The following is a 25319-nucleotide window of genomic DNA, read 5'->3' as shown; positions in this document are numbered from 1 at the left end:
GTCTGACTATAGTCATCACCTGCTATGAGGCAGATGCTGTTATGACCTTCGCCATACAGATGTGGCAGCTGAGGATTAGAGAGAGGGTGCCTTACTCAAGACTTCGGAGGGGTACTCCAGACCCCCCTTTTCAAGATCCTCCAAGGCCAGTTCCTTCACATGACAAATAAGAAAACAGACTTGGAGAGACCTAAGATCTTTTGACAGCAGGTTGTATGTGTCAAGCATAGTTTTTAAAACTATGTGGTACCATTACCTTGGGGGTTAGGAAATAAAAAATAAAACTGTGCGGGCATTATTTCATTTTATCCCTACAAGGGTCCTGCAAGATAAATACTGTTATTATTCCTGTCTTACAGATGAGAAAACTGAGACACAAAAATTTCCAGAGTCACATAGCTATTATACTAAGCGCAAGAGGTGGGACGGGACCTTAAGCAGCCTGCAGAGCCAGGCTCCTGTGTTCGTGCTGCGGCTGCCTCCCGGGGGGTACCGTTAAAGCTACATCTCCAAGCCTCCCAGAAGTAGAGAGAAACTGGGGTCCTTTCATTCTTTTCCAATGAAGAAATGCCTAAACAGGGTTACAAAAATATATCATATTTAAAATGTTTAAATTTGACAGATTTATTCCTTTAGCACTCAAAAAATAATGCAATACAATCCTGCTACTTGCAAAATAATGATGAGATTCAAAATAAGTATTAATTCATGAGGCTTTTACAATCGGGGTGATATGGGAATGAGGCATGATTTGAAGTTGATGATGAACATTTCCTTTCAATCCTGTGTCTGTGTTTGGTGGATGATTTTCTTTCTTTCTTTCTTTCTTTTTTTTTTTTGAGACAGAGTCTTACTCTGTTGCCCGTGCTAGAGTGCTGTGGCATCAGCCTAGCTCACAGCAACCTCAAACTCCTGGGCTCAAGCGATCCTGCTACCTCAGCTTCCTGAGTAGCTGGGACTACAGGCATGCGCCACCATGCCCAGCTAATTTTTTCTATATATATTTTTAGTTGGCCTGCTAATTTCTTTCTATTTTTAGTAGAGACAGGGTCTTGCTCTTGCTCAGGCTGGTCTCAAACTCCTGAGCTCAAGCAATCCTCCTGCCTCGGCCTCCCAGAGTGCTAGGGTTACAGGCGTGAGCCACTGCACCCGGCCTGGTGGATGATCTTCATTTGGAGAATATACCAGAAGTCTAACTCGAGGCTCTTTGGGCATGAAGGGGTGGTCAAAACGTCTTGACCCGATATAGAATCAGCAGGCTTGTAGCTGACCTTTCTTTGTTTTTCCAATGTTGGTGGCTAAAAGGATAAATGTTTATAGAAGATTATACTAAAGTGCGGTTTCTTTTTATAAAAAGAAGAGCTACTGAGTGCCAATTGATAAGAGACAGGCTTTGATTTTATATTCTACTGTATGTTTCATGGTTAGTTTCTTTTTAAACGTTCTTTAGCTTTTTATTATTTCCTGGTCAGACTTAAGTTTTCTAGGAAAGAAAGGAGTTTTGTTTTTTTTTTTAAATCAGAAGAAATGTCCAAGTCATTTTTCCTGGAGGAATAAATTAAAATGCAGGGCCTATTTCCGACCCTACTAGTGACTTCTCTGTAGCTTTAGGAAAATCAATTAACCTTTTACTCTTGCTCTATCTGTACAATAGGGATGACAGTTTTGACACCAGATTTTTTTCCAAGGCATTTTTCAGAGCCTTGAGTGAAAGTTATTAAAAATATTGCTTGCATTATTTCTGACTCCCCCTAGCAATTGGTTCCAATTATCAGCCACTTAGAAGCATTTGTAGGTAAGACTCTTATCACACATTGCTAATCGCAACTTTCACAGTTGTGTTTTGTTGTTTCAATTCAAAAGCTGCTGTTTTGGAAATGGCTGCTTTCTTTGAGGGTTAGAAAACATGACCATATTTCCATACAAATATCCATTCTTATTAGCACATCACCCATCCATCCCTTAAAGGATTATGCAACTCTGTTCATAGATATAATCAGCTTTGTATTTTCATTCAAAGATAACAAACTAGCAAGGTTGAAATCTTGACTTGTCATCGGAATTGAATTGCTCCCTGGAGCTGGGAGGGAATGAGATGGAGTCCAGCCCTGTTCAGAATGGCAGTTGTCTCTAGAATCTAAATCGCCCTGTCTCCCTTTCTTCTCCCTCCAGTATGGTGACTACGACCCTTCTGTTCACAAGCGGGGATTTTTGGCCCAAGAGGAATTGCTTCCAAAAAGGGTAAGACATCAAATTCCCTGTTTGGGAAGATGCAGCAGATATTCAGTCTAAAAGAAATCTAACTGCAGAACTTAAAGGCATATTGGAAGTACATGGCAAGAAGATTTTTATAAATATTTTGTAATAAATTTTGAGTACAGAGCATGGAATCTCTGTTAAGAATATTAAAAAGCAAAGGTTGGCAGAATCTGTTTGGCATTTCCAAGACTAGCACGGCCCATAGTCCATGTTTGTCCAGCGTGGTCCTTTCTTTAAAGGTGGTGGAGTGTCACTGATTCCCAGGAGGGAGAGTGGAGCACTGTGTGTTGAGCTTGGGGAATTGCACTGTTTGCTGCAGCGAGGGGTGGGTAGAGGAGATGAGGTAGGGGTGGGCATTGTGATTTCTAATCCCAGGTGTTGTTCATCTTGTTCATTAGCCACAGAAGTAGGTCCTCCCTCCCTTTCGCTCCTTTCAATTTTATGTCCTCATTCATCTATAAATAAAGCCTTGCTCCTCACCTTTTCTGCCTTTGCCTGTCCTTTGACTGCTTCTGTGCTAGTAAGAAGCAGTGGAGCTTGGCAGTGGAGCTTGGCCCAGAGCAAAGACAGGAAAGAAAGGCCCCGCCAGACGAGGGGTGCGCCTAGGTCTGAGTAATAATGCAGTTGCTCCTCCAACTGAATGGTCTTGTTTACATGCCCACCTCTGCGTGTGACTGTCTCCCTGCGTGCGGCTCTATAAAAATAGCTTTGCTGTTTTGTAAAAATGATGCATAATTGTAAAAATGGCAAACAATACCCGAACTCACTTTGTGTGTGGGTTTTTATTTTTGCTCTCTTTTTTGGTAGGTAATAAATCTGTATCAAATGACTCCGGAAATGTGGGAGGAGAGAATTACTGCCTGGTACGCTGAACACCGAGGCCGAGCCAGGTGAGGCCCCTTCTTCGTTGGTTTATGTTTCTTTGTGGGCTTTTTTTTTTTTTTCTTTAAAGAACTACAAAACTGGGACTTGCTTGTTAAACAAAATGCAATAGCAAAGTATATAAAAGAAAAAGGGAGAGCTGGGGGTAATGTCAGTCGTAGTTCTGTGTGTGCCCTTTTTCTAGTATGGGAGGTATAAAGTGGGTGTGTGTACTGCCTGTCCGGTGTGCAAACCTTGTATGCTCATTGGTAGTTTAGTTTAATTTTTTTTTTTTTTTTTTTTTTTTTTTTGAGACAGAGTCTCACTCTGTTGCCCAGGCTAGAGTGAGTGCCGTGGCGTCAGCCTAGCTCACAGCAACCTCAAACTCCTGAGCTCAAGCGATCCTCCTGTCTCAGCCTCCCGAGTAGCTGGGACTACAGGCATGCGCCACCATGCCCGGCTAATTTTTTCTATATATATTTTTAGCTGTCCATATAATTTCTTTCTATTTTTAGTAGAGGTGGGGTCTCGCTCTTGCTCAGGCTGGTCTCGAACTCCTGAGCTCAAACGATCCGCCCACCTCGGCCTCCCAGAGTGCTAGGATTACAGGCGTGAGCCACCGCGCCCGGCCTAGTTTAATTTTAAGAATTCTATTGTGTGGATATCCCGTTGCTTTTGCGGCCATCTGCCTATTGTTGGCATTTGGAGTATCTGTAGGTTTTTGACTTTTATAGAAACTTCTACAATGCACAGTCTTCTATCATTATACAATCGTATGAGTAGTTCTGGGGACAGATTCCTTAGAAGGAGAGCTGCTGGGTCCAAGGATGCCAGCATTTTGCATTTTGACAGGTGCCACCACGCTGTTCTCCCAAAAGGCGGTACCATTTGCACACGTCCATCAGCAGTGTCGTGAGAGTGTCTCCCCTTCCCATTGTGTTCTCAACACTTGTTTTTATCAATGTAATTTTTATCATCTAAAAGGCGAGAAATTGTATCTTATGTTCTAGTTGGCATTCCCCTGATCACTTCAGGAATTGATCATCTTTTCTTTAGCCTTTCAAAATGTTTTCTTTTCTTCAAATCAGCTTCCTATCCCATGCTTTTTAAATATACTTTTAGAGAAGTGTAGCATACATAATGAGAAGTGGGCAGACCATGAGTACACCGCCCGGTCAATGGTCACAAATTGAGAACACCACATAACACCAGGGGAAGAAACAGCGTAACCAGTCTCCTGATTTTCCTTCCTTCCTTCCTCCCTTCCCTCCCTCCCTCCCTCCCTCCTTCCTTCCTTTCTTTCTCTCTCTCCCTCTCTCTCTCCCTCTTTCTTTCTTTCTTTCTTTCTTTCTTTCTTGAGACAGGGTCTTGCTCTGTCACCCAGGCTGGAGTGCAGTGTCATCATCATAGCTCACTGCAACCTCAGACTCCTGGGCTCAAGCAATCCCTCCTGCCCCAGCCTCCCGAGTACCTGGGACTATGGGTGCATGTCACTATGCCTGGCAATTTTTCTATTTCTTTTTTAGAGACAAGGTCTCGCTTTGTTGCCCAGGCTAGAACAGTCTCCTGATTTCTAACACCATAGGTTAATGTTGCCCATTTAAAACTTTGGATAAATGCAGTCAGACAGTTTTTAATTTTTGTGCCTCATTTTTACTCATTATCATATTGCGAGATTTGCGTTTGTGGCATGTGGCATTCGTTTTTTCACTTTGATTGCTGTGTAGAATCCCACTGTATCAACATCCATTCTATTACTGATTGACATGTGGGTTGTCGGGTTGTCTCCTGGTTTTTGCTGTCACAATTATATCAAGCAATTTCCCAAAGTAATTATAGAGTTTACCTCATCAGCATGTGTGATTTCTGGTTTCTCCACCTGCTTGCCAACACTTGGCATTCTCTCAGGCTGGATTTTTAAAAATTCACTTGAGAGCATTTTGAGATTGGGGAGAGATGGAAGAGGACAAGGACATAGGGAGGCTTGAGTTAAAATATTTCAATATTGTACCTATTTGGGAGTCTTCTGCAAGTCATTGCTGTTTAAGAGCTTTAAATTTGACTTATAAGTACGTGATCTGGCTTGGTTTTTATAACTGAGATATAGCTCTTGCCCCAACCTACAACAATAGCCAAAAAATAAAATCAGAAAAAGTAGCTGTCGGGGAGCTTGCGGAGAGAGTTGTTTCATTACCAAAACTTTCTAAGTAAAGAAAGTACACAGAGATAAAGCAACAACGTAAATAAAATTTGGACATCTAAATCCCTTTGAGGGTGGAAGATAACATACCATGTGCTCCTCTTGAATTACTTGAGACAAGTGTCAGTGTTTACTAAGGGCAAAATGGGAAATTAAAATCAAGAGATACCGTAATGAATCTGTTCTCGTATTCTCTTTTTATGGGGATGGGAAATTCTGCTTGACCTCGATGTGTTTAATAGACCTGGACTTGGACAGGGCTTTGCTGGTACCTGCCCCGGCTCGTGTCTTCTGTCAGCAACGTGGCTCCCGAGGAATGACAGGGTCGGAACACTCAGCTTGCCCCGTTCCCGCCCTCCACCAGACTCACCCAGCTCCAGTGACAGTGTCTGCCATTCTCCTCACAGGGACGAAGCTGAAATGGAGTATTTGAAGATAGCTCAGGACCTGGAGATGTACGGCGTGAACTACTTTGCCATCCGGGTGTGTTGAAGCCTCTCCGAGTCCCCTATGTAGTAAACAGAGACCGAATCAGAGCCAGACTGCTAAAATGGGTTACTTCTTCATTCCAGGGTGATAGAATCTTCTACGGTTCACTGGTAAAGAAGAAAAGAGGAAGGGGAGAGAGGTTCTTAGAGCCTAATTTTCTATTTTTGGATTTCAATTAGATCATAGGTAATTAAGTGTCAGTTGAGCCTTGGGGAACTTGGGCCCGGCTCTGCTCTCAGCAGAAACCTGTTTGAATGCCCTGAGTGTAGGATTTGATTATTTCTGGCTCTGTGAGATCTCCGCCCACGGGAGCACCTGTAAATACTTTCTTTCCCCCCTAGGCACGAGGAGAGTAAAGCTGCTTTTATAGATTACTGATTTGTTTGGGCGGGGACTCTTGTTCTCCCTATGAGGCTAATTGGTTTTCTATTCAGACCATTAATAGTCTGCCGTCCTCTGGGAACCCACTGCTTCTGCAGGGAGAGGCCTTTGTGTTCAGCCCAGATCTGAGCCTTTAGAGCCTCTTTCTCCTGTGAGGTGGTTGCTGGCTGCGGTGTATGGGCAGCTTCTTCCAAAGGAATACGTGCGCTTTGCTAAAGCACAAACCACAGATGCGTAGAGGTTAAAAGCCACAGCCGTCCACCTTTACTATTGTAGTTACGCTTTACTTTCATTTTGGGGAGTTCCTACAACTTTTGTATTAAATTTGGGTAAATTGAAACACATTCTAAATATTCTAGGATAGATTTCTACCTAGATTATTCATTTCCTAAATACAGATTTTTTTATGGATTACTCTGCATAAAAAATAAGACACACTAAAGTGTTATGTTATTTCATATAGTAAATGAGTGCCTCAAAGATGTTCCATAATGATGCCAACAGTTGTTTTCTAAAGTTTTATTAGTTTGTATTTGCTAATTGTTTGGTTTCTTTTTTCTTTTTTTTTTTTTGGTTTGGTTTCTATAAGGTTGGGGTAATTTAACACATTTTTGTGTTTTTGTCAATTCGTTTTGCCCCTATGTTGGCCACCTAGATTCTAGAAAACTAGTTTTATAACCCTAAAAAACAATTTCTTTTTCTTTTTCTTTTTTTTTTTTCGAGAGAGACAGGGTCTCTCTGTGTTACCTGGGCTCACCTCGAATTCCTGGGCTCAAAGAATCCTCCCACCTTAGCCTCCTGAGTAGCTGGGGCGTGCCACCACACCCAGCCTAAAAAGTTTCTTCTCAGGGAATATTTCTACATCAGTTAGACTAACATATACTGTTTTGTGTGTGTGGTTCTCATATTGAGTAGATAAAGCTAAAGACCATTTTAGTGTCTTTTATGTTAAACTTCCTGAAATTCCACAATTAAAGGAAAATATGTGCTTAAAACAATTTAGAAGGGGTTGCTTGAGTCCCCACCTCTCTGTTTAATTACTAGAAGTGTTGGAGTCTGTTTTTCCTAAGCTGGACTAGAACTCCTGATGGACCTGTTTGTGCAAACTGAAAGGAAACAGGTTTTGTTTGTAACAAACTTGGCATGAGTGTGGTGACATTAGACATTAGGTCCAGCTTTTCTTTTTTTTTTTTTTTTTTTTTTTTGAGAGACAGGGTCTCATTCTGTCACCCAGGCTAGAGTGCAGTGATGTGATCATAGCTCACTGCAGCCTCCCACTCCTTGGAGTAGCTGGGACTGCAGCTGCACACCACCATGCCCAGTTTTCTTTCTTTTTTAAAAATTTAGGCCGGGCGCGGTGGCTCACGCCTGTAATCCTAGCACTCTGGGAGGCCTAGGTGGGCGGATCGTTTGAGCTCAGGAGTTCAAGACCAGCCTGAGCAAGAGCGAGACCCCATCTCTACTAAAAATAGAAAGAAATTATATGGACAGCTATAAAAAAATTAATTAATTAATTAATTAAAAAAATTTAAATAGGCAGAAACATAATGAAATGTCTCATTTTCCAAAATGTACTGCAGATTTAAAAGTACAAAGCATCACTTCTGTTAATGCAATAGTTTTAAAAGCTTTGCTGACAAGCAGAAGAATCTCTCACGGTTTGGTGGTAGTGCCTGACTTCAGGGTGTCAGGAGTGAAAAGATTTATGCTGGAGCACCCACTTCTCCATCTGATGCCTGCTGTTACACTGGAACTTCGCATCACCGTCCAAGTGTCTTCTCTGTTTGCAGATCTGTTTTCCTGCCCTTGAGGCTTAGTTCAATTTCCTTGTTGTCAGCAAGGGTCAGGTGCTGTGGGATCCTTGTGTGGGGAGTTTCCTTCCATCTCCAAACAAGGGCCAAGCCACAGCACTGGTGGACAGACCCGCACATACCACCACCAGGTTCTTAGCTAGGTCAGTGAGGTGGGGACCCAGGTACTTGTGACTGCTGGTCAGGGCCACTGTCAGGCATAGCATACATATAGTCAATTAATTTTTTAAACAGCTTTATTGAGGAGTAATTTGTAATAATTCCTTTTGATATAGTTTTCATGATATTTAATTATTAAAAATTAAAAAATATATGGAAATTGAAAGAATTTTTCATTGATTATCCATGTACACTCACTACCTAGATTAATATTTTACTATACTTGCTTTATCACATTAGGACTACATTTTGTCATTAAATGAGACCATTCAGTCCCAGCACGTAAAATTTTCTTTCTAGTAGTCCAACAACTGTTTCTTTTAACGTAAATGTTTAAACCTAGGGCCAGGCACAGTGGGTCACACCTGTAATCCTAGCACTCTGGGAGGCTGAGGCGGGAGGATCACTTGAGCTTAGGAGTTCGAGACCAGCCTGAGCAAGAGCGAGACTCTGTCTCTAACAACAACAAAAAAACTAGGATTTTAATTCTATACCTATGATAACCTGGTTACTTAACTAGAAGTAACGACACTCAGATACTCTGCCTTTAGCCACCAAGCTAGTGACAGAAGTCCCCAGTGATCCTTCTGGGGGACCCATGTGTCACAGGAATGGTACAATTTTGCCTCTGCCTGCCCCAGTTCAGAAAGCTGGAAGCCTCTTGGGTTACAGGACAGCTGTGACTATTGGGATCTGTTGCAACTTGTCATACGTAAGAGTGTGTGCCAGGTTTTTTGAAAGGTTGAATAAAATCTCAAGCCTCAGCTGGAGCTTACAGCGGCTGTTCTTTATTGGATCCACAGAATAAAAAGGGCACAGAGCTGCTGCTTGGAGTGGATGCTTTGGGCCTTCACATCTATGACCCTGAGAACAGGCTGACCCCCAAGATCTCCTTCCCGTGGAATGAAATCCGAAACATCTCATACAGTGACAAGGAGGTAGGACATGTCTGTGCTGCAGATGCCACCAGAGGCCCCGTGGTCCAGCAAAAGGTCTCTCCCCACGTCCCCAGCCAGGCCATCTCCTTGCTGTCAGTAAAATCCTTTCATTCCCAGGCTTTAGAATTTGGGTTGTTGATTTTTTAAAGTATTTACAGAAGAATATTGGCATCCTTTTGTCAAAGGGCGTCACTAAACCCCACTGCTGACTAATAAGAGACTGGGAAGCTCGACTTGTCAGGGCTAAACCCCAAAGGAGAGTAAACAAACAAAAAAAGTAACGTTTTCTTATTACTCAGCTTTCTATTTCTGGTGATAAATTCTCTTTGCTTTGCTTTGCTTTTCTTTTCTTTTCTTTTCCTTTCTTTTCTCTTCTTGAGATAAGGTTTCACTATGTTGCCCAGACTGGATTTGAACTCCTGGGCTCAAGCGATCCTCCTGCCTCAGCCTCCCAAGTAGCTGGGACTATAGACGCGTACCACAGCGCCTGGCTTAAATTCTCTTCGTATTTTAAGTGTGGTCTAAATTGAGCCTCCTTTCTGTGTCCAGTGCTTGATACATGTGGTAGAGAAATATATATGTAAATTTATATGTGTATGTATCTCTCAGCAGTGATGTAAGTAAGGATATTAGGTTAATATGCTTACAAGAATTTGAGAATAATTAAGTTTGAATAACTTGGACACTCTTTTTTTTTCTTAGAGCAGCCTGCTGGGTGGCTATTCCAACAGGTTGGGAAGCCGAGCCCCGGCCAGAGGCCAGGCACATGTGCTTCCAGATGGACACTCTTAAAATTCAAATATTTCTATACAGGATGGTGGCTTTTCCTAAATGCCGTAATCCTGTGTTTATTCGTTCATCCATTCATTCATTCTCCGTTGATTTTAAAGGAATTATTGAGTATCTTCCTTGTGCTAGGTTTCACAGGGGAAACAAAGATGTAGAAAATCCAGTCTCAGCCTCATGGAAGTTATAGACAAGTAACGACTCAACTGTTTATAATAAACAAGTACAGTTGGAAGAGACTGATGATGAAGACGATGATGATATAATCTTCCACTTACAAGCGCTTTCACCTTGACCCTCTGATTTAATCCTTATGAGAACACTGCTGTAGAGGCAGTGTTGTTGTAATCTCTATGTCACAATCTGTCACACTGGGAAGCAGAGACGCAGAGGGTTCAAGTGACCTGTGTCTGACAAGTGGAGTGGCAGAGGCTGGCAGCCGGGGGACTGATGACACATCTCCTGCTTTTCAGGGAGGCCCAAAGGCTGAGCCCAGAGAGAACAGGGGCACCGGGCAGAGGGAGGCCCCACTCAGTGACCTACTGGTGCCTGCGCAGCCAGGACACGGAGTGGGGAGTACCTGTGATGCCCTGTGTTGCTACCTGCAGAGCCTCGACCCCTGGGCAAACTTCCTTCTTCTCTTTCTTCATAGCAACTCGAGGAAAGGAGACCAGGTCCCTGGTTTCCAATGTATGGTTGGGATCTACTCAGCCATGCTTGTTGAGAAAGAACAAGCCTTTTAACTCAAAACATTCTGACTTGGAAAGTTTTGTAAGTAGCCAGGGAAATGAGCATTTACGTATTCCTTTTTTGAAGTCCCTAAATTGAGTGCTTTACATGACTTAAAGCAGTAGGTACATCACAGTATGGTAGTTTTTCATCTCCCAGTTTCATAAAGTCTGTTTACTGCACATCCACACATTTGTACGATAAAAGCTCCCCAAACACTCATCCTTCAAAGAACCCCAGGATTAAAGTCTCCCCTAGTATGGCCTGACACACTAAACCGTAATAGGCCCTCTCAGGGGGCAAGGTGCCGCCAGGTTCCATCATGTCGGTAAATTCATGCAGTAAGAGGACCCCAAGCTGGCTTGACATAATGGCAAATAGTCTTGGTAGTTATGCGTGACAGCCGTGCTGTCAAAACAGAAGTGTTCGTTTATTTTAAGTGATCTGTTGATTCTTCGTGTACGCCCTGGCGTGGCGCAGAGCCTGTGGTTTCCCCACTGCTTGTGGCTTCCCACTGACAGCTCCGGGGTTTGACAGCGAGGCCAAAAAGAAGCTCACGAAATTCACAAATAGCAGCGTTCACAAGAGCCATACTGCTTCTAAGTTAACTTGGCCAAAAGCTTAACAAGGGATCATTTTCTGTCCTCAGTGTGCTAATTCCTTGTTGGACAATATAATGTGTGAAAGAAATACCCAAGAATATATCTTCCCAAACATATTTATCTGCTTAGCAATTCTTTCTTGGGATTGAATGTCCATTTTGTAAGTGCATCTTGGAAGTTAGGATCTGTCTGGTCTCGTCAGGAGTGGTTGAGAGCAGCAGTTGCCCTTGTTGCCGACATGCTTTCCCGCCGGTGGTCTGACCCTGGGTCATCCCACTAAGCCACCACCCTGTCCTTATCATCCACCTTTCTCTCCACTTTGATTTCAGGAACTATGTTTTTCTTTTCTATTCTAGTCCATTTTCCTTCACATTTGATTCCTTCTGTTAACAGCTTTCATCAAATTATTCCCGTGATCAGAAGCCCGGAGTGACTTCCTGTATCGTGTCACATCCAATCTAAACTCCTCTGACTGTCTCTTCCGAGATCAGACGAGACGAGCGCATTCAGGGTGGTGTGGCCGTAGGCGTCTGACTGTGTCTTATTCCTCACCAACGGTCCCCTAGCTCACCCTTCCTCCTTCCCCGGCTAAGCCCACTGTATCATCTCAGTCACACGTGCACACACCCAGTGCTCATTTCCCCATAGCCCCCTTGTTTCTGTTGCTGCCCCGCCAGTGTGCCCCTCCACCTCCACCCTGCCTCGTAGCTGCTCCGTCGTGTTCTTCTAAGACCAGCTTTAGCCCCTTCCTGCTTACAGTAGATCTGCTCTGAACCCCCGGACATTTGTGGTTTGTACCACCCAATGAATCACTAATATATGATGTGATTTCTTGAGTAACTGTCTGTTGTTAGTCTAGTTCCAAGTGGATGCAGAGCTTCCTGAAGGCAGGGGCCATGACTTAGACTGCAGTGGCCCTCCCGGTGATGGCCCTGAGGACAGGACCTTCAAGGATTCTAATTTCGGGTTGCCAGGGATCCCTTCCTCGCGCCCACACCTACAATGATGCAGAGGACACACCGTTAGGACCCTAAGCTCCCATGTTCCCAGACTCGGTGCCCTTGGTGCTCCTAATTCACTGAGATTTAGTGCCTGGGCACCAGGAAGCCAGAATAAGGCATAGCCTCATGCTGGACTGGGGACAGTGTAGATGCTGCTTTTGTGGAATATCCCACTTGGTGGTAACATTTCCAGGCTGTCAGACTGAAACTCCGTTCTGCTTCCTTCTTCCAGTTCACTATTAAACCACTGGATAAGAAAATTGATGTCTTCAAATTTAACTCCTCAAAGCTTCGTGTTAATAAGCTGGTAAGTTGAGATCCTGGTTTTCATGACTGGTAACTGTAGCTTTTCTGAGCAATCAAATGCTGGTCTTTAGAGACTATCGGGGTGATACCTTGTGAAGTGTAGAACGAGAGCTCACTTGGCACACACTTTTCTCTTTAGCTTAACCTAGAGAGTCAAACCTAAATTCTATGATGAGGAAGTTTTAAAAATGATTTTTATTGAAGTATTTCATATATATAAAAGGATAAGTATAATATATACATAAGGTATAAAGAATAACACAAATGAACAGCTGTGAACCCACGACCCAGCTTTAAGCAACAGTGTCCTTCACGCTGTGGAGACCCCGCGTGTTAACACCATGCTCGTCTCTCCCTCCTCCTTCCCCAGGGCGATCCCTGTTCTGAGCTGAGTGCTCATCATCCCCTTGCTGTTCATCAGAAGTTTATTTCATAGGTGGCAAAACAAGTATACTTTTAAGTTTTACACATTTATGAAATTTATCTATCCAAGAAAAAAAAAATTTAAATGCCGTCAACTATATATGTTCTTTTGTCACTTGCCTTTTTTACACATTATTTTTTTGAGATTTGTCTATGTTGATGCTTAAAGATATAGTCTATCCACCTTTACCTCTTTATAGTACTTTATTATATAGAGACATATATATTTCTTATTCTCCTATTAATGGACAAGTAAATGCTTTCCGCTTCTGTCGTTTTAACAGGCTGTTATGAAAAGTCTTGTACCTGTCCCTGGTGCACATGGCCAGTAACTTCTCCAGTCTAGAGTATATACATAGGAGATGAAGTAAAGGGCTTAGTGTATGTTCATATTCAAAATTATGACACATTGTTTTCCAAAGAAGGTGAATTTGTTTACAGATCCAACAGTAGTGGGTGAGAGTTCCTTTTGCTCTATATCCCTCCCCCCACCTTTTTTTTGAGGCAAAGTCCTGCTCTGTCACCCTGGCTAGAGTGCCATGGCATCAGTCTAGCTCATGGCAACCTCAAACTCCTAGGCTCAAGCAATCCTCCTGCCTCAGCCTTCTGAGTAGCTGGGACTACAGGCATGCGCCACCATGCCCGGCTAATTTTTTCTATATATTTTTAGTTGTCCAGCTAATTTCTTTCTATTTTTTAGTAGACACGGGGTCTCGCTCTTGCTCAGGCTGGTTTTGAAGTCCTGAGCTCAAACGATCCACCTGCCTTGGCCTCCCAGAGTGCTAGGGTTACAGGCATGAGCCACCGCACCGGCCGCTCTATATCCTTAACACTTGTATTCTCTGCCTTTTGAAATTTTTGCCAATCTTTTGCATATAAAATGGTACCTCGGTGTCATGTTAATTTGCATTTTTACAATCACTAATGAAGCTGAACATCTTATGTTTATTGGCCAATCTTATTTTCTCTTCTGTTAATTTTTTTAATGTCTTTTGGTGGTTTTTCTTTTGGGTCATTTGCTTTCTTTATTGGTTATATCTTCACCTAATTTGTATCTTGTATTTCTTCTTTTTTTAATAATGTCTTGACAACAAATTTTTTAATTTTAATGTAGACAAATATATAAATCTTTTCCTTAATCATTTGTACTTTTTTATCTTACCTGACATATTTCCTTCTACTATTATAAAGATATACTTGGATATTCTCTTCTAAAAGTTTTAAGGGCTTGATCTTTAAGGGCGTTTCAGTCTTTAATCCTTCTGGAGCCAAGTTTTGTGTATGGTGTGAGGGAGGGATCCAACTTATTTTTTTCCATGTGAAAAACCTGTTGTCTCAGCCCAACTTACTGAACCAGCTTTCCTGTCCTCCCTGATCTGCAGAGCCACATGTAGGCTGAGGAGAGTGAGGTCCATCTGATAAAGACATGACAAAGTGTCCTCTAGTCATCCCTTCCCTTGTGATTTTTACTTTTTGGCATATCTAAGGCAACTTAATTTTGCATGTCTCCAGAGCTGAGAGCCCTAGAGCCTTGATAGGGCTTTGGTACTTCACTCCACTCTTTCCCCTCCAGGCTTGCTGCTACCTGCAAGAGCCCAAGACGCTGCAGTCCTGGTGGGCTTATAGGCAGCAAAGTGAATTCAGGGGTCTTAACGTTTCTCCTGCTTCTTCTGTGGCCACAGATTCTCCAGCTATGTATTGGGAACCATGACTTATTTATGAGGAGAAGGAAGGCCGATTCTTTGGAAGTTCAGCAGATGAAAGCCCAGGCCAGGGAGGAGAAAGCTAGAAAGCAGGTGAGCGAGACGTTGTTTTAACTGATGATGTCGCTGCTTGGTCAGTGTCGGCCTGGGAGGTAAGGAGTGGCTGTGGGCTGGCAGGAGTCGTTTGGCCGTGGGTGTTCCGCTCTTACGGTATCCCTGTTGGATCTTCACTGGCTGATGCCCTGCTGGTGGGATATCAGCCCTGGAAATGAGGAATAAACTGTAATAGCATATCTCAGAGAAATATCTCTAGTTATTTTTATACTTAAGGGAAGTTAAGTAAAGGGTGCTGGACACAGGTTTGGCTTGACACAGCCAAGGGTGCAGGTACCTATCCATCTGACTATATATCTTTCTTCTTTTTTGAGTGTCTGCTGCCTTTGCCCGGCCTCTCCTTTTCTAATTAGATGATGACAGAATGCAAGGCGTCATTTCATTGCTCACTGCTGGAATGCTAATTAGACTCTGGCCGCACCTCCCCGTTGCAGGTCAGGCCCGGCAGCACGTTGCCCGCCAGGGGCGGTGCGGGGACCGCCTATCAGTAGACTGGACGATCCGCATCATTGTTTTCTACTCCTAGACCTTGCCTACTCACGGAAGTCCACAAAACTAATTTGGACCTCGCTGCTGAGAATATTAATTGTGCTTTTGGGCAAACTACTAGATCGAGTAGTGACAGCTGCAGTCAGCTACCCCAAGGACTTGCAGGCTCAAAGGTGTAATAATTAGTCTGCGTGCAGACTGCTCTGATTTGGGTACATCGGAGAAGCTGGCTCCCAGCCCTGGGGTTTAGAATGAAATGCCCGGTTTGCTGCAGCGCGCTTTCAGCTCTCCGCCTCTTTGCTTTCTGAGATGGCAGGCTCAGATGGGCTCTTGGGGGATGCTTTGGGGGCAGTGGGATGGGTTTTGTTGGACAAAGAAATGCTCCTGAGCCAGCGTAGGGTCACAGTGGCAACTTCAAGAAGAGCTCTCTTTGACCTCTTTGTCAGCAGAGCAAAGCTTAAAAGTGAGAAATCTGAAAGTGTCAAGGAGCTTGTAGGCCTCCGGGGCCTGGCAGGGACCAGCACAAACACACCCCAGACCTGCTCTGCCTACAGAACGGCGGGGCACATCCTCTGGGCCACCACGGGTCAGAGGGCTCCGTGGCTCACTGACTTTAGAGCCGTAGCTGAACTTAGGACGTGACGTTAGTCAACGACTTACCTTCCAGACCGCAGTTTGCTTATCCATCAGGTGGAGCTAATAACACTTCTTCTCTGTCTCCGAGTAAGGGACATAACGTACCTGAAATTCTTTGTAAGTGATAAACTGCTTTGTGAATGGAAGGAAGGTCTTTCATTATTGTTGTAGAGATCTCTGGGAAAGTACAATGCTGGGAATGGAAGGAGATTGCCTGGGCTTTTTTTTTTTTTTAGAATAATATAGATGTATTAATCCACCTTATGGAAATCATAATATGATGGAAATTGGAGAACAAATTAGCCAAGCTTTTCATTGACTTGCAAGAAGAAAATTGAAGAACTGACAGTATTTTATCGCTTGTCTTTGCATTATTCTTTTAAGTTCCAATGTATTTTTTCGGCTTAGTATTTAGAAAAAGCAGCAGTCTTAGAAATCTAAATTGAAGCATGAAGTAATTAAATGTGCTTTAATTATTTAAGGCAGAAAATAGTGCAGTGGTCACTTCTGCTTTCTGAACTCGGTTTGTACCCTGGGATCACAGAGAATAGCACTGTCCTACTTGTGTTCCCCTTATTAAACTCGGCATGTGGTGCAATTAATGCAGTGATCCGGCAGGCAAGGGAGGTGGCAGTGGCTTTGTACTGTCGCCTTAAGGACGGGGGCTGTGTTCCCTGCCTGGCTCCCTCCCGCCACAGGCCTGGCTCAGGAGCCATCTCCGTGTGGGGCCATGCGAGTCTGTGCCCCGGCTGCTGCAGCTGCCGCCTGTGAAATACAATGTGTGAACTACTGATGCATCACGTCGAGCCATTCCGTCTTCTCTGTGGGTCGGAGGCCAGAGCGGAGCTATTGTGGATGAAATCAGAGACTTGAGAGGAGTCCGTGTGGCTCGGCAGTGGTGAGATGGCTTTCTGACCAGAGGAGAAAGCAGTCCGTTTCTGGGGCTTCATCTCAGGGAGGAGGACCTGCCTGGTGTCCTGTGTGTCCCTGGACAGAGCCGCCTGAGGTTTCCCAATCACAAGGGGCATTGGCAAGGTAGCAGTTTCAGTGCACCGTGTGCAAGCATGCCGCTTTCTGTCTGGATCGAAATAAGCTGTGGCTTTTTGTTTGTTCATTCGCCACTAGAATTTTTCTCCCAGGGGCACAGCTTTCGACTCTGCAACTGGTTTAGAAGGACAGGGGAAGCGGAGGGCAGCAAGAGACCCTGGCTACCTAAAGGCAAGGGAAGAAAAGGGTCCCCAAAAGGGAGACTCAGGAGATTGGGGCACCCTAGGTCTCGAGCCCAGCGGCTCAGGGACGGCTCTTGCTCACCCCCCAGATGGAGCGGCAGCGCCTTGCTCGAGAGAAGCAGATGAGGGAGGAGGCTGAACGCACGAGGGACGAGCTGGAGAGGAGGCTGCTGCAGATGAAAGAAGAGGCGACAATGGCCAATGAAGCCCTGGTGATTTCCGAGGGGTCGGGGTCCCTGAAGGCTACCTGGGACTTAACTTGCTTTTCTGGAGTGAGGACTCCTGAGGACCATGAATTACCAATACTTGTTTTATACACTTTATTTCAGCTCTTAACAAATTGGTGCCTTTTCTTTCCACCCGTGCTGGCAGAGGCAGATTTTCGTGGAGTCTTTATGCAGCCACACTCCACTTTGGCCCCGAGGCTGCCTTTCCAGCAGGGCTTCTCGGCTCAGCACTGCTGACACTTGGGACCAGTCATCGTTTGCTGTGGGGGCTGTCCTCCGCATTGGTTGGCAGTGTCCCTGGCCTCTACCTGCTAGATGCCAGTAGCAACACGTCACCCTCTGTGACAATCGAAAAGGTCTCTAGACATGGCCACATGTACCTTGCGGGGGCAAAACTGCCTCTGGTTTTGAACTCCTGATTTAAAGGGAAAGACAGAGTTTAAGTTGTTTTTCTCCCTCGTAAAGCATAAGTGGCACTGAAGGGGGCACTCAGAAAAGGTGATCTTGTTGTTCCCAAGGGTGCAGCCTGAAGGTCCCCTCTGAAAAGTTGGGGGATGTGGCTTGTGCTCTGTTGCCACGGGGTCTCTGGGGAGTCCAAGAGACTCTGGTTCTTGCTGCGCTGGGTGTCCGAGGACAGATCTGGGTGGGAGAATGCCACGTGACCCCACGCCAGCTCACAGCACTCTGCTCTCCAGATGCGGTCTGAGGAGACGGCCGACCTGCTGGCTGAAAAAGCCCAGATCACCGAGGAGGAGGCAAAGCTCCTGGCGCAGAAGGCCGCGGAAGCCGAGCAGGAAATGCAGCGCATCAAGGCCACAGCCATTCGGACGGAGGAGGAGAAGCGCCTGATGGAGCAGAAGGTGCTGGAAGCTGAGGTGCTGGCACTGAAGATGGCCGAGGAGTCAGAGAGGAGGTGAGAGGGTCCTGGGCACTGGGCTGGCGAGAAGCCTGGCGAAGGGCTGCTCAGTCCCAGCCGTGCCGTCCGCGGCAGCCGCGCTCAAGCCGTCCTCTGAGCAGGGGGGAGGCTCTTCCGTGGCAGGGCGGTGGGGACTGGTGCTTAATCCAGGTTGGGGGCTGGAGCTATTTGAAGGGCACAGGAACCCAGTTCTCTTGCCAGGGGGACCTCTCTCGTCATGCTGGTGCCTCTGTGATAAGCCCCTGTCCCTCTGCCAGCCATGTTTGCAGGAAACCATTGAGCACGTTCACAAACCACTTTTAGCTAAGCAGATGTGAGGAGGCTCTTTTTGCATTAAAAAAAAATGTAGTTCTTATCATTTTTTATTTGGGGGAATACAGGAGAACAGCAGTTGTTTACCTCCAAAGGGAAACTAAGGACCCGGTTCCCTGCAGCCCTCCTTGGCAGGTGGGGGTTGGGGCCAGGACGCTCTCTGTGACCAGGATACCCAGCTCACGGACAGGTTGGAGAATGGAACTGTTGCCTGTACTTTTCAAAGACTATTCTAGGCTCTGGATGTTTTAGTTCTACACCCTTTAAATAAACGCTGGCACATTCTCCACAGAATTTGGCTCTGTTGATCCAGAACACATGAATTTGGCCTTTAGCTCCCAAGGTGCATTCGCTACGGTTTTCCTCGCCACTCTTTGCGTGCCATTCTGGGACTTGGTTCCTTCTTGCCTGCCCTGTTTTCGGGTCCCTTTCTTTCTGTGTGTAGGTCACATTCCCTGTGAGTGATGCATGTCGGGCCAGGTCCCTGAGCTAGGGCTCCCATGCCGTGCCTAGCCCATGTCCTGTAGCTGTGAGAGGATCTGCACCCAGGCGTGGGTGCCCTCAGCGACGGGGCTCGTCTTCCTGCCCGAGAAAGTTTGTGCTCAGCCTGCAAGTGTTTTACTTAGGGGCCGTGAAGAAGCAGTTCTTTCATATTCTGTCCTTTGTAATCTAATGTAGGACCTTTGATCCACGTGCTCTCCTTTACCCAGCCCATTCTCACCCAGAAATAAAGCAGAGAAAGCTTCTGGCTCCTCCCCCAGTTCTCCTCGCTCTGTACCAACTGCAGAAGTTCTCGTGTGCTTCCTTTCTCAATTGGATTCCCTGCTCTTCCGGTTTAGATCTGCCAGTTGAGATGGATAATACCCAGGAATATGGCTTTGCAAGTTCTGATTTCCTTTCAATGTCCCTGCCCCACTGTCCTTATTTGCGTCGTCAGGTGCCATCCTCAGAGTAAACCCCGGTCCCTCCTCTGCAGTGGTGGGTTGGAGTCTGTGCCCCACACCTGACCTCTTGTGTGGAGCTGACGTCTCCTCCTTCCCTTGCAGGGCCAAGGAGGCAGATCAGCTGAAGCAGGACCTGCAGGAAGCCCGCGAGGCAGAGCGGAGAGCCAAGCAAAAGCTCCTAGAAATCGCCACTAAGCCCACGTACCCGGTGAGCCTGGGTGGGGGCCACCAGCCTGTGGCTGCCTTAGACCTGGTGATCTCTTCCCTCCCAGCTCTTCAGTTCATCTGGCGGTACCCCAGGGTGACCACTCAAGCAAACGCAAGGCAGGAGGGAGGGTAGAGAGCCTACGGTTAGGGACTGGGTAGGATACCCCGGTCTGCCATTTGGCCCGGGACTAGTTACCTCTCTGGTTGCCTGGATGACCGGCAACAGGGCCTTTTCCAGCTCTGAAATGTCTTTCTTATTATAAGTAATGTAGTCCCAAATTGTCCTCAGAGTTTGCGCTCTTATCTCTTAATGCTGAGCTGAGTGTAATCTTCAACTATCAGCATCTACCATATATCGTACTTACAGCTGTGGGAAGGGACTGGCTGTACACCTCAGAGTGAATTCCTGCTGTGCAAGAATCAGCTGCCAATCTCAGCTTTGGGACAAGGAGGCAGACTTCCATGAAATGGGGTCACAAATGAGTAGAAGCCTCTTCCCTTCCTTTTCTCTGTGTGTTCAGCTCAGCAAACTTTTTTGCACACCTGTTCTATGTCTGCATAATGCCACACAGTGGGAAGTCCGTATCCAGACAGGTGTACAGAGGGTGCACAGGTGCCTAGAAGAGGAGGATATACCCCAGGCTGGAGGGGCAGGAGAGGCTCAGGATGGCGCTTGCCCTGACTCTTGAAGGGTGGAGCAGGAACTAGCCAGGCAGGAAGGAGACCAGAGGGTGTTCTGGGCCAGGGCACAGATGCACACATGGCTCAGACACGCACACGGCACATTCATGCACACAGACGCACATGCACACAGCCCAGGTGTGCACGTGACACAGATGCACACGGGGCACAAGAGGCATACGCTTCCCAGAGTTTGAGCTAGGGGGACACGTGAGCAGTGTGCTGTTGCCATGTGTTCTGGTTGTCTATTACTGTGTAACAAACCACCCCACGCCAGCCGTGTGGCTCCAAACAACCATTTATCATTACCCCTCATGGCTTGGTGGGTTGATGGGGCCAGATGTCCTCGCTCGGGATCTCTCAGGTGGCTGCAGTCAGATGGAGGCTGGGACCGGAGTCCTCTGAGGGCTCAGCTGGGCCGAACACTTGAGATGTGTGTATATTTTTGAAATACACATTGGAGCAAACTTCATACACTGTTCTAACTTTGCCCTTTCCTCTTAGCAATAAATCCTGGAGGAGATCACTCATATAAACTTTTTAATCATGTTTGTTATCTGCATGGATTATAATTTATCTAGCCAGTCCCTAATGGATGGGTGTTTAGTCTGTTTTCTTTTGCAATTTTGAACAAAACTGCACTGAACGTCCCTGAACACGTGGATAGATTGGTAGAATACATTCCTGTAATAGAACTATGGGGTCATACCAGTTTATGCTGTCACCAATGGCGACATCTTTTCTGGAAATTTTATGAAGTATAACATACTTACAGGGAAGTATCCAAATTACAGCTGTATAGCTCGATGACTTTTCACAAACTGAACACACCCAGGTGCCCCACACCCAGATGAGATAACAGCACGTTCCTAGTCCCCAGAAGCCTCCTGTCGGCACCACAGTCTGCCTTGGCCTTGTGATTGTCTCAAATATTCTGAGTCTCTACTCTTTGCCGGACACTGTCCTAGACTCAGTTAAGGATCCAGGGATGAAAAAGGGCTAGATCCTGCCGTCAGGAAACTTGCAAAGTGTAGAACAAAGACACAGCCAAAACAGAGTCTTTCACTGGGTAGAATCACAGAAGAGCCATTACAGAACCATGATCACTGTGTTTAGGGAGACCAAAGAAAAGAGTTGCCATCTGGCCGAGAGGGAAGTAGAAATGATTTGGTGAGAGATCGTGGTATTTGAGAAGGTCCCTGAAAGAGGTTGGCATGTAGGGAGAAGAAATGGTAGAGAATTCCTTCACCCCTCCGTCAAGCCCTAATCTGGCTCCACCTTCCAAGTCCAAGGCCCACAGCCTGCAGGTCGGGCACCATTTGTGTTGGTGCCGTCTCCCACCCACCTCCCTACAGTACCCTGCAGACGCCCGGAACTCTCAGCCAACACTCTGCCCCACCCCTGCTGCGACCCCCACCCGGCAGACCTTCTGGCATGTTCTCAGATAGCAGTGGAAGCAGCATCTCTTCTAGCACACCTTCTCCAGCCCCCTTGGTCTCTGTTTGCCTCTTAGCTACAGCGTTTATCTTATTTAACTGGGATGATCTGGGAACACATCTGTTTCCTAAACCAGACTCTCAGCTGTTCAAAGCCAGGGACCCTGTCTTGTTCTCTGCATCCAGCTCCTAGCACAGGGCCAGGGAGTTTCCTAAATGAAAAAGTGGGAGTTTGTGTTTGATTCAACTGAGCGTGAAGAATGGCTAAAGATGGAGGGGAGAGGGGTGATTTGTCTAGACCCTAGATTGTATCTTTGGGACAGTTCACCTGGCAGCGGCGAGTGTGGAGGGACTGAAGCAGAGGGACGGGAGGTCCTGGTGGTGCTGGGAGGCAGGGCCCGCGTTGTGCCCACTGGCTTTGTGCCTGCTGCAGCGTCGGTCGTTAACGCAGCAGTGCCCCTCTGTTCTTGCACACGCCAACCCCCTAATCTGAGATTTCTCATTAACAGCCCATGAACCCGATCCCAGCACCGTTGCCTCCTGACATACCAAGCTTCAACCTCATTGGTGACAGCCTGTCTTTCGACTTCAAGGATACTGACATGAAGCGGCTTTCCATGGAGATAGAGAAAGAAAAGTATGTAGCCCCCTGCACCCCGCTCTGGGCAGCCATGACTAGAGGGAGCAGTCTGGCCGGGGGGGGGGGGGGCGGAGGGTCACCACAGCAGCCTGCCACCAGCTCCTGCAAAGGTTTACTCTGTCCTCACCCCCTGGAGGAGGAATTTCAGAAATTAAGGACAATACTTCAGCGTTCAATTTTCCAGGATAAAAATTACACCTGACTGGGGACCTGGGGTTTATGGTGCCTAAAGGATAGGACTGGGTTGTCGGGGGTCTCCAGGTCAGTCCGACTGCTGTTGTCCTGGGCTGCAGTTGTGTTGTGTGTCTTCCAATGGCTGGGGCCTGGGGTGGTCCCCATGTCTAGAACAAACAAAGGTGAGAGAGGGGACTCAGGCTCAAGGCTGAGAAAAAGGCAACCGCCAGGTAGGGCCAGCTCTGTAGTACTGAGCCAAGCCCCAGCAGGCCTGACCCCAGCAGCTTCTGCCCAGCTGCCCTCCCCCTGCATCTGTGGTCGGTGGAAATGGATCAGAGGTGGGAAGTCTTCCTAGCAGAGGAAGTCTAAGCACGTGCCCCGAGTTCCCAGAGCCAGAGGTAAACTGGTTACTGTGCCACAGCTTGCCAGAGGACAGTCACAGTAGCTGTCACACACTGAGTGCCCGTGTATTTTAGCTTTTGTCTCATTTAGTACCTACTGATAAACACCACACTGACATCAAAGGTAGGTTTTGGTGTTCCCGTTTTATAAATGAGAACCCAGTTTTAGAGAGATGAATGAACTCACCCAGCATCACACAGCTGATGAGTAGACCAGGGGTGAACCCCTCACCCATCTGACTCTACATACGTGCTGTTACCATGTGTGGTGTCGTCAGGAAAACCCTCCGGGGAAAGAGTCTCTGTGGAGTCCAGCGCGGGCAACCCCCGCCAGCCTGTTGCTCTCAGGGCTCTTGTGCTGAGGGGAGAGCCAAGGAACCAGCGAGCCAGAGCCTCTCTCTGCTCTCTGAGTCCCTGTCACCATTGTCCAGACATGTGTGTTTCTGTGGTGGGGAGCAGAGTGAGGCTCCATCCTGTTCTGTGTCCTGCTTTTTTTATGGTTTGTGTTTTGTTAGTCTTAGTCCGTTCCAGGTGTTACAACAAAATACCAGAGGCTAGGTGGTGTATACACAGTTCCGCAGGCCAGGAAGTCCAAGATCAAGGCACTGGCAAACTCAGTCTAGTGAGGACCCTCTTCCCGGCTCATAGACGGCACCTTCTTGCTGTGTGCTTGAGTGGCGGAAGAGCGGGGGTCTCTCTGGGTCTTCACGGCCTCTTTTATAAAGGCACTAATCCCTTTCACGAGGGCCCCACCCTCATGACCTAATCACCTTCCAAAGTCACATTGGTGATTATGTTTCAACGAGGGCATTTTGGAGAGACACAAACATCTGCAACACTTATTACCCTTGCACATGTTGACAGTCCATATACCAGCCATGATAATCCCTACGGAACGTTCCTCGGTGTTTGTGTTCCATGGTTTCCTGGCCATGCCCTTGGAGTTGGACACTTTGTGGGTGGTTTCCAGATTTTCAGCATTACAGATAATGTTGCTCAGTGTATTTACTGGCAGGTGAGGTTAGGGGAATCTTTTTCTTCCTATGTTAGCTGAGCGAGCTTCTGTCATCTTTAGGAGATGAAGTCTCAGAACAAGTGGAGGTTTGGACGTGGCCTAGCAAAAGAGGTCACTTAATGATTCTGAAAACCAGCACTTACAAAAAAAAAAGCTGTCACTTGAATTACTGCTCCAAGAAGGGTCGAGACAAGGAGATTGTTTTGGGTGCCAGGGAGGCTTATTTCATGTGTTGTCTTTTGTGCAGAACTAAAGCTATTTGTGACAACTGGTGTTTGCAGAGCACTCTGAGAGTTTACAGAGGGCCTTCCTACACTTTCTTTTATTCCATCCTGACCACACAGCCCTGGGATCATTATCCCAATGTTACCGATGAGGAAACAGATTCACAGCAGTTAAGTGAGCAGCCCGAGCTCCCACAACCCATGCGTGGTCAAGGGGAGACACGAACCCCAGGCCTCAGACCCTGGATCCCACACCGAGCAGCTCGTGGGTCATGGAGCATCTCAGCCATGTCCCGCTGTTGCCCGAGTCCTGACACGTGCTGTCCCCTTGCTGGCAGAGTGGAGTACATGGAGAAGAGCAAGCATCTGCAGGAGCAGCTCAACGAACTCAAGACAGAGATCGAGGCCTTGAAACTGAAAGAGCGGGAGACGGCTCTGGATATCCTGCACAACGAGAACTCCGACCGGGGCGGTGGCAGCAGCAAGCACAATACCATTAAGAAGGTACCAGAGTCTGTCTGTATTTTGCTGATCAGGACAGTCATTAACGAAATGTGGGGTCGGCATCTGGTTTCCTTAGTAGCCAAGTCATTAGACTGGTTATTTTTTATATGTACTTAGTTGAGGAAATTTTTTGACTCATGCCAGAAAGGGAATTTAATCTGCCAATGACTACGAACCCATTGGCTTGATGGAAGTGGAGCTTCTGTTAAAAGCTTTGATATAATGAGTCCTGGTACAGTGTGGGTCTTGAGCCATCATTTAGCCAGTAAAGTGGTTCTGTCTTTAAGCCAAGGGGCATTATGCCCAGGGAGCTGCCTTACTTAATAAGAAAGCAAAATGACATAGAGGCTTTGAGAATGGACTTTTCCCCTCTAGTCTTTTTGTGTCTTTAAGTGGCAAGGACTATAAAATTCTGTTCTTGATTGAGAAACCGAGTTCTGAATTTTTAACCTTCTTTTTAATACTTAAGAGAAAGTATCTAGGACAACCTCAGTGTTTTAAAAGATGAGACTTCATTATGTT

At 46.3% G+C, this 25319-nt stretch overlaps 1 protein-coding gene across 8 annotated transcripts in view; it reads left to right on the top strand.

Moving 5' to 3' along the window:
* NF2 (NF2, moesin-ezrin-radixin like (MERLIN) tumor suppressor) overlaps nucleotides 1-25319 on the top strand; it is a 74316-nt gene that overhangs the window by 34117 nt on the left and 14880 nt on the right. For 5 of the 8 annotated variants that reach the window (XM_069497462.1, XM_069497464.1, XM_069497465.1 and 2 more), the window contains 11 exons: nucleotides 2173-2241; nucleotides 3067-3149; nucleotides 5728-5803; nucleotides 8964-9098; nucleotides 12449-12523; nucleotides 14628-14741; nucleotides 17206-17328; nucleotides 18039-18256; nucleotides 19618-19723; nucleotides 22349-22476; nucleotides 24632-24797. In XM_069497462.1, coding sequence (XP_069353563.1) covers nucleotides 2173-2241; nucleotides 3067-3149; nucleotides 5728-5803; nucleotides 8964-9098; nucleotides 12449-12523; nucleotides 14628-14741; nucleotides 17206-17328; nucleotides 18039-18256; nucleotides 19618-19723; nucleotides 22349-22476; nucleotides 24632-24797 — 1293 coding nt within the window. The remainder of the gene's footprint in view (nucleotides 1-2172; nucleotides 2242-3066; nucleotides 3150-5727; nucleotides 5804-8963; nucleotides 9099-12448; nucleotides 12524-14627; nucleotides 14742-17205; nucleotides 17329-18038; nucleotides 18257-19617; nucleotides 19724-22348; nucleotides 22477-24631; nucleotides 24798-25319) is intronic. The other 3 variants (XM_069497470.1, XM_069497468.1, XM_069497466.1) reach the window with 2 other exon arrangements.

Source organism: Eulemur rufifrons, chromosome 21, assembly GCF_041146395.1.
Source record: "Eulemur rufifrons isolate Redbay chromosome 21, OSU_ERuf_1, whole genome shotgun sequence".
In the NCBI taxonomy this organism is placed as follows: Eukaryota; Metazoa; Chordata; class Mammalia; order Primates; family Lemuridae; genus Eulemur; species Eulemur rufifrons.
Note: the sequence above shows the minus strand (reverse complement) of the source record. Positions and strands in the feature narration are given on the sequence as shown.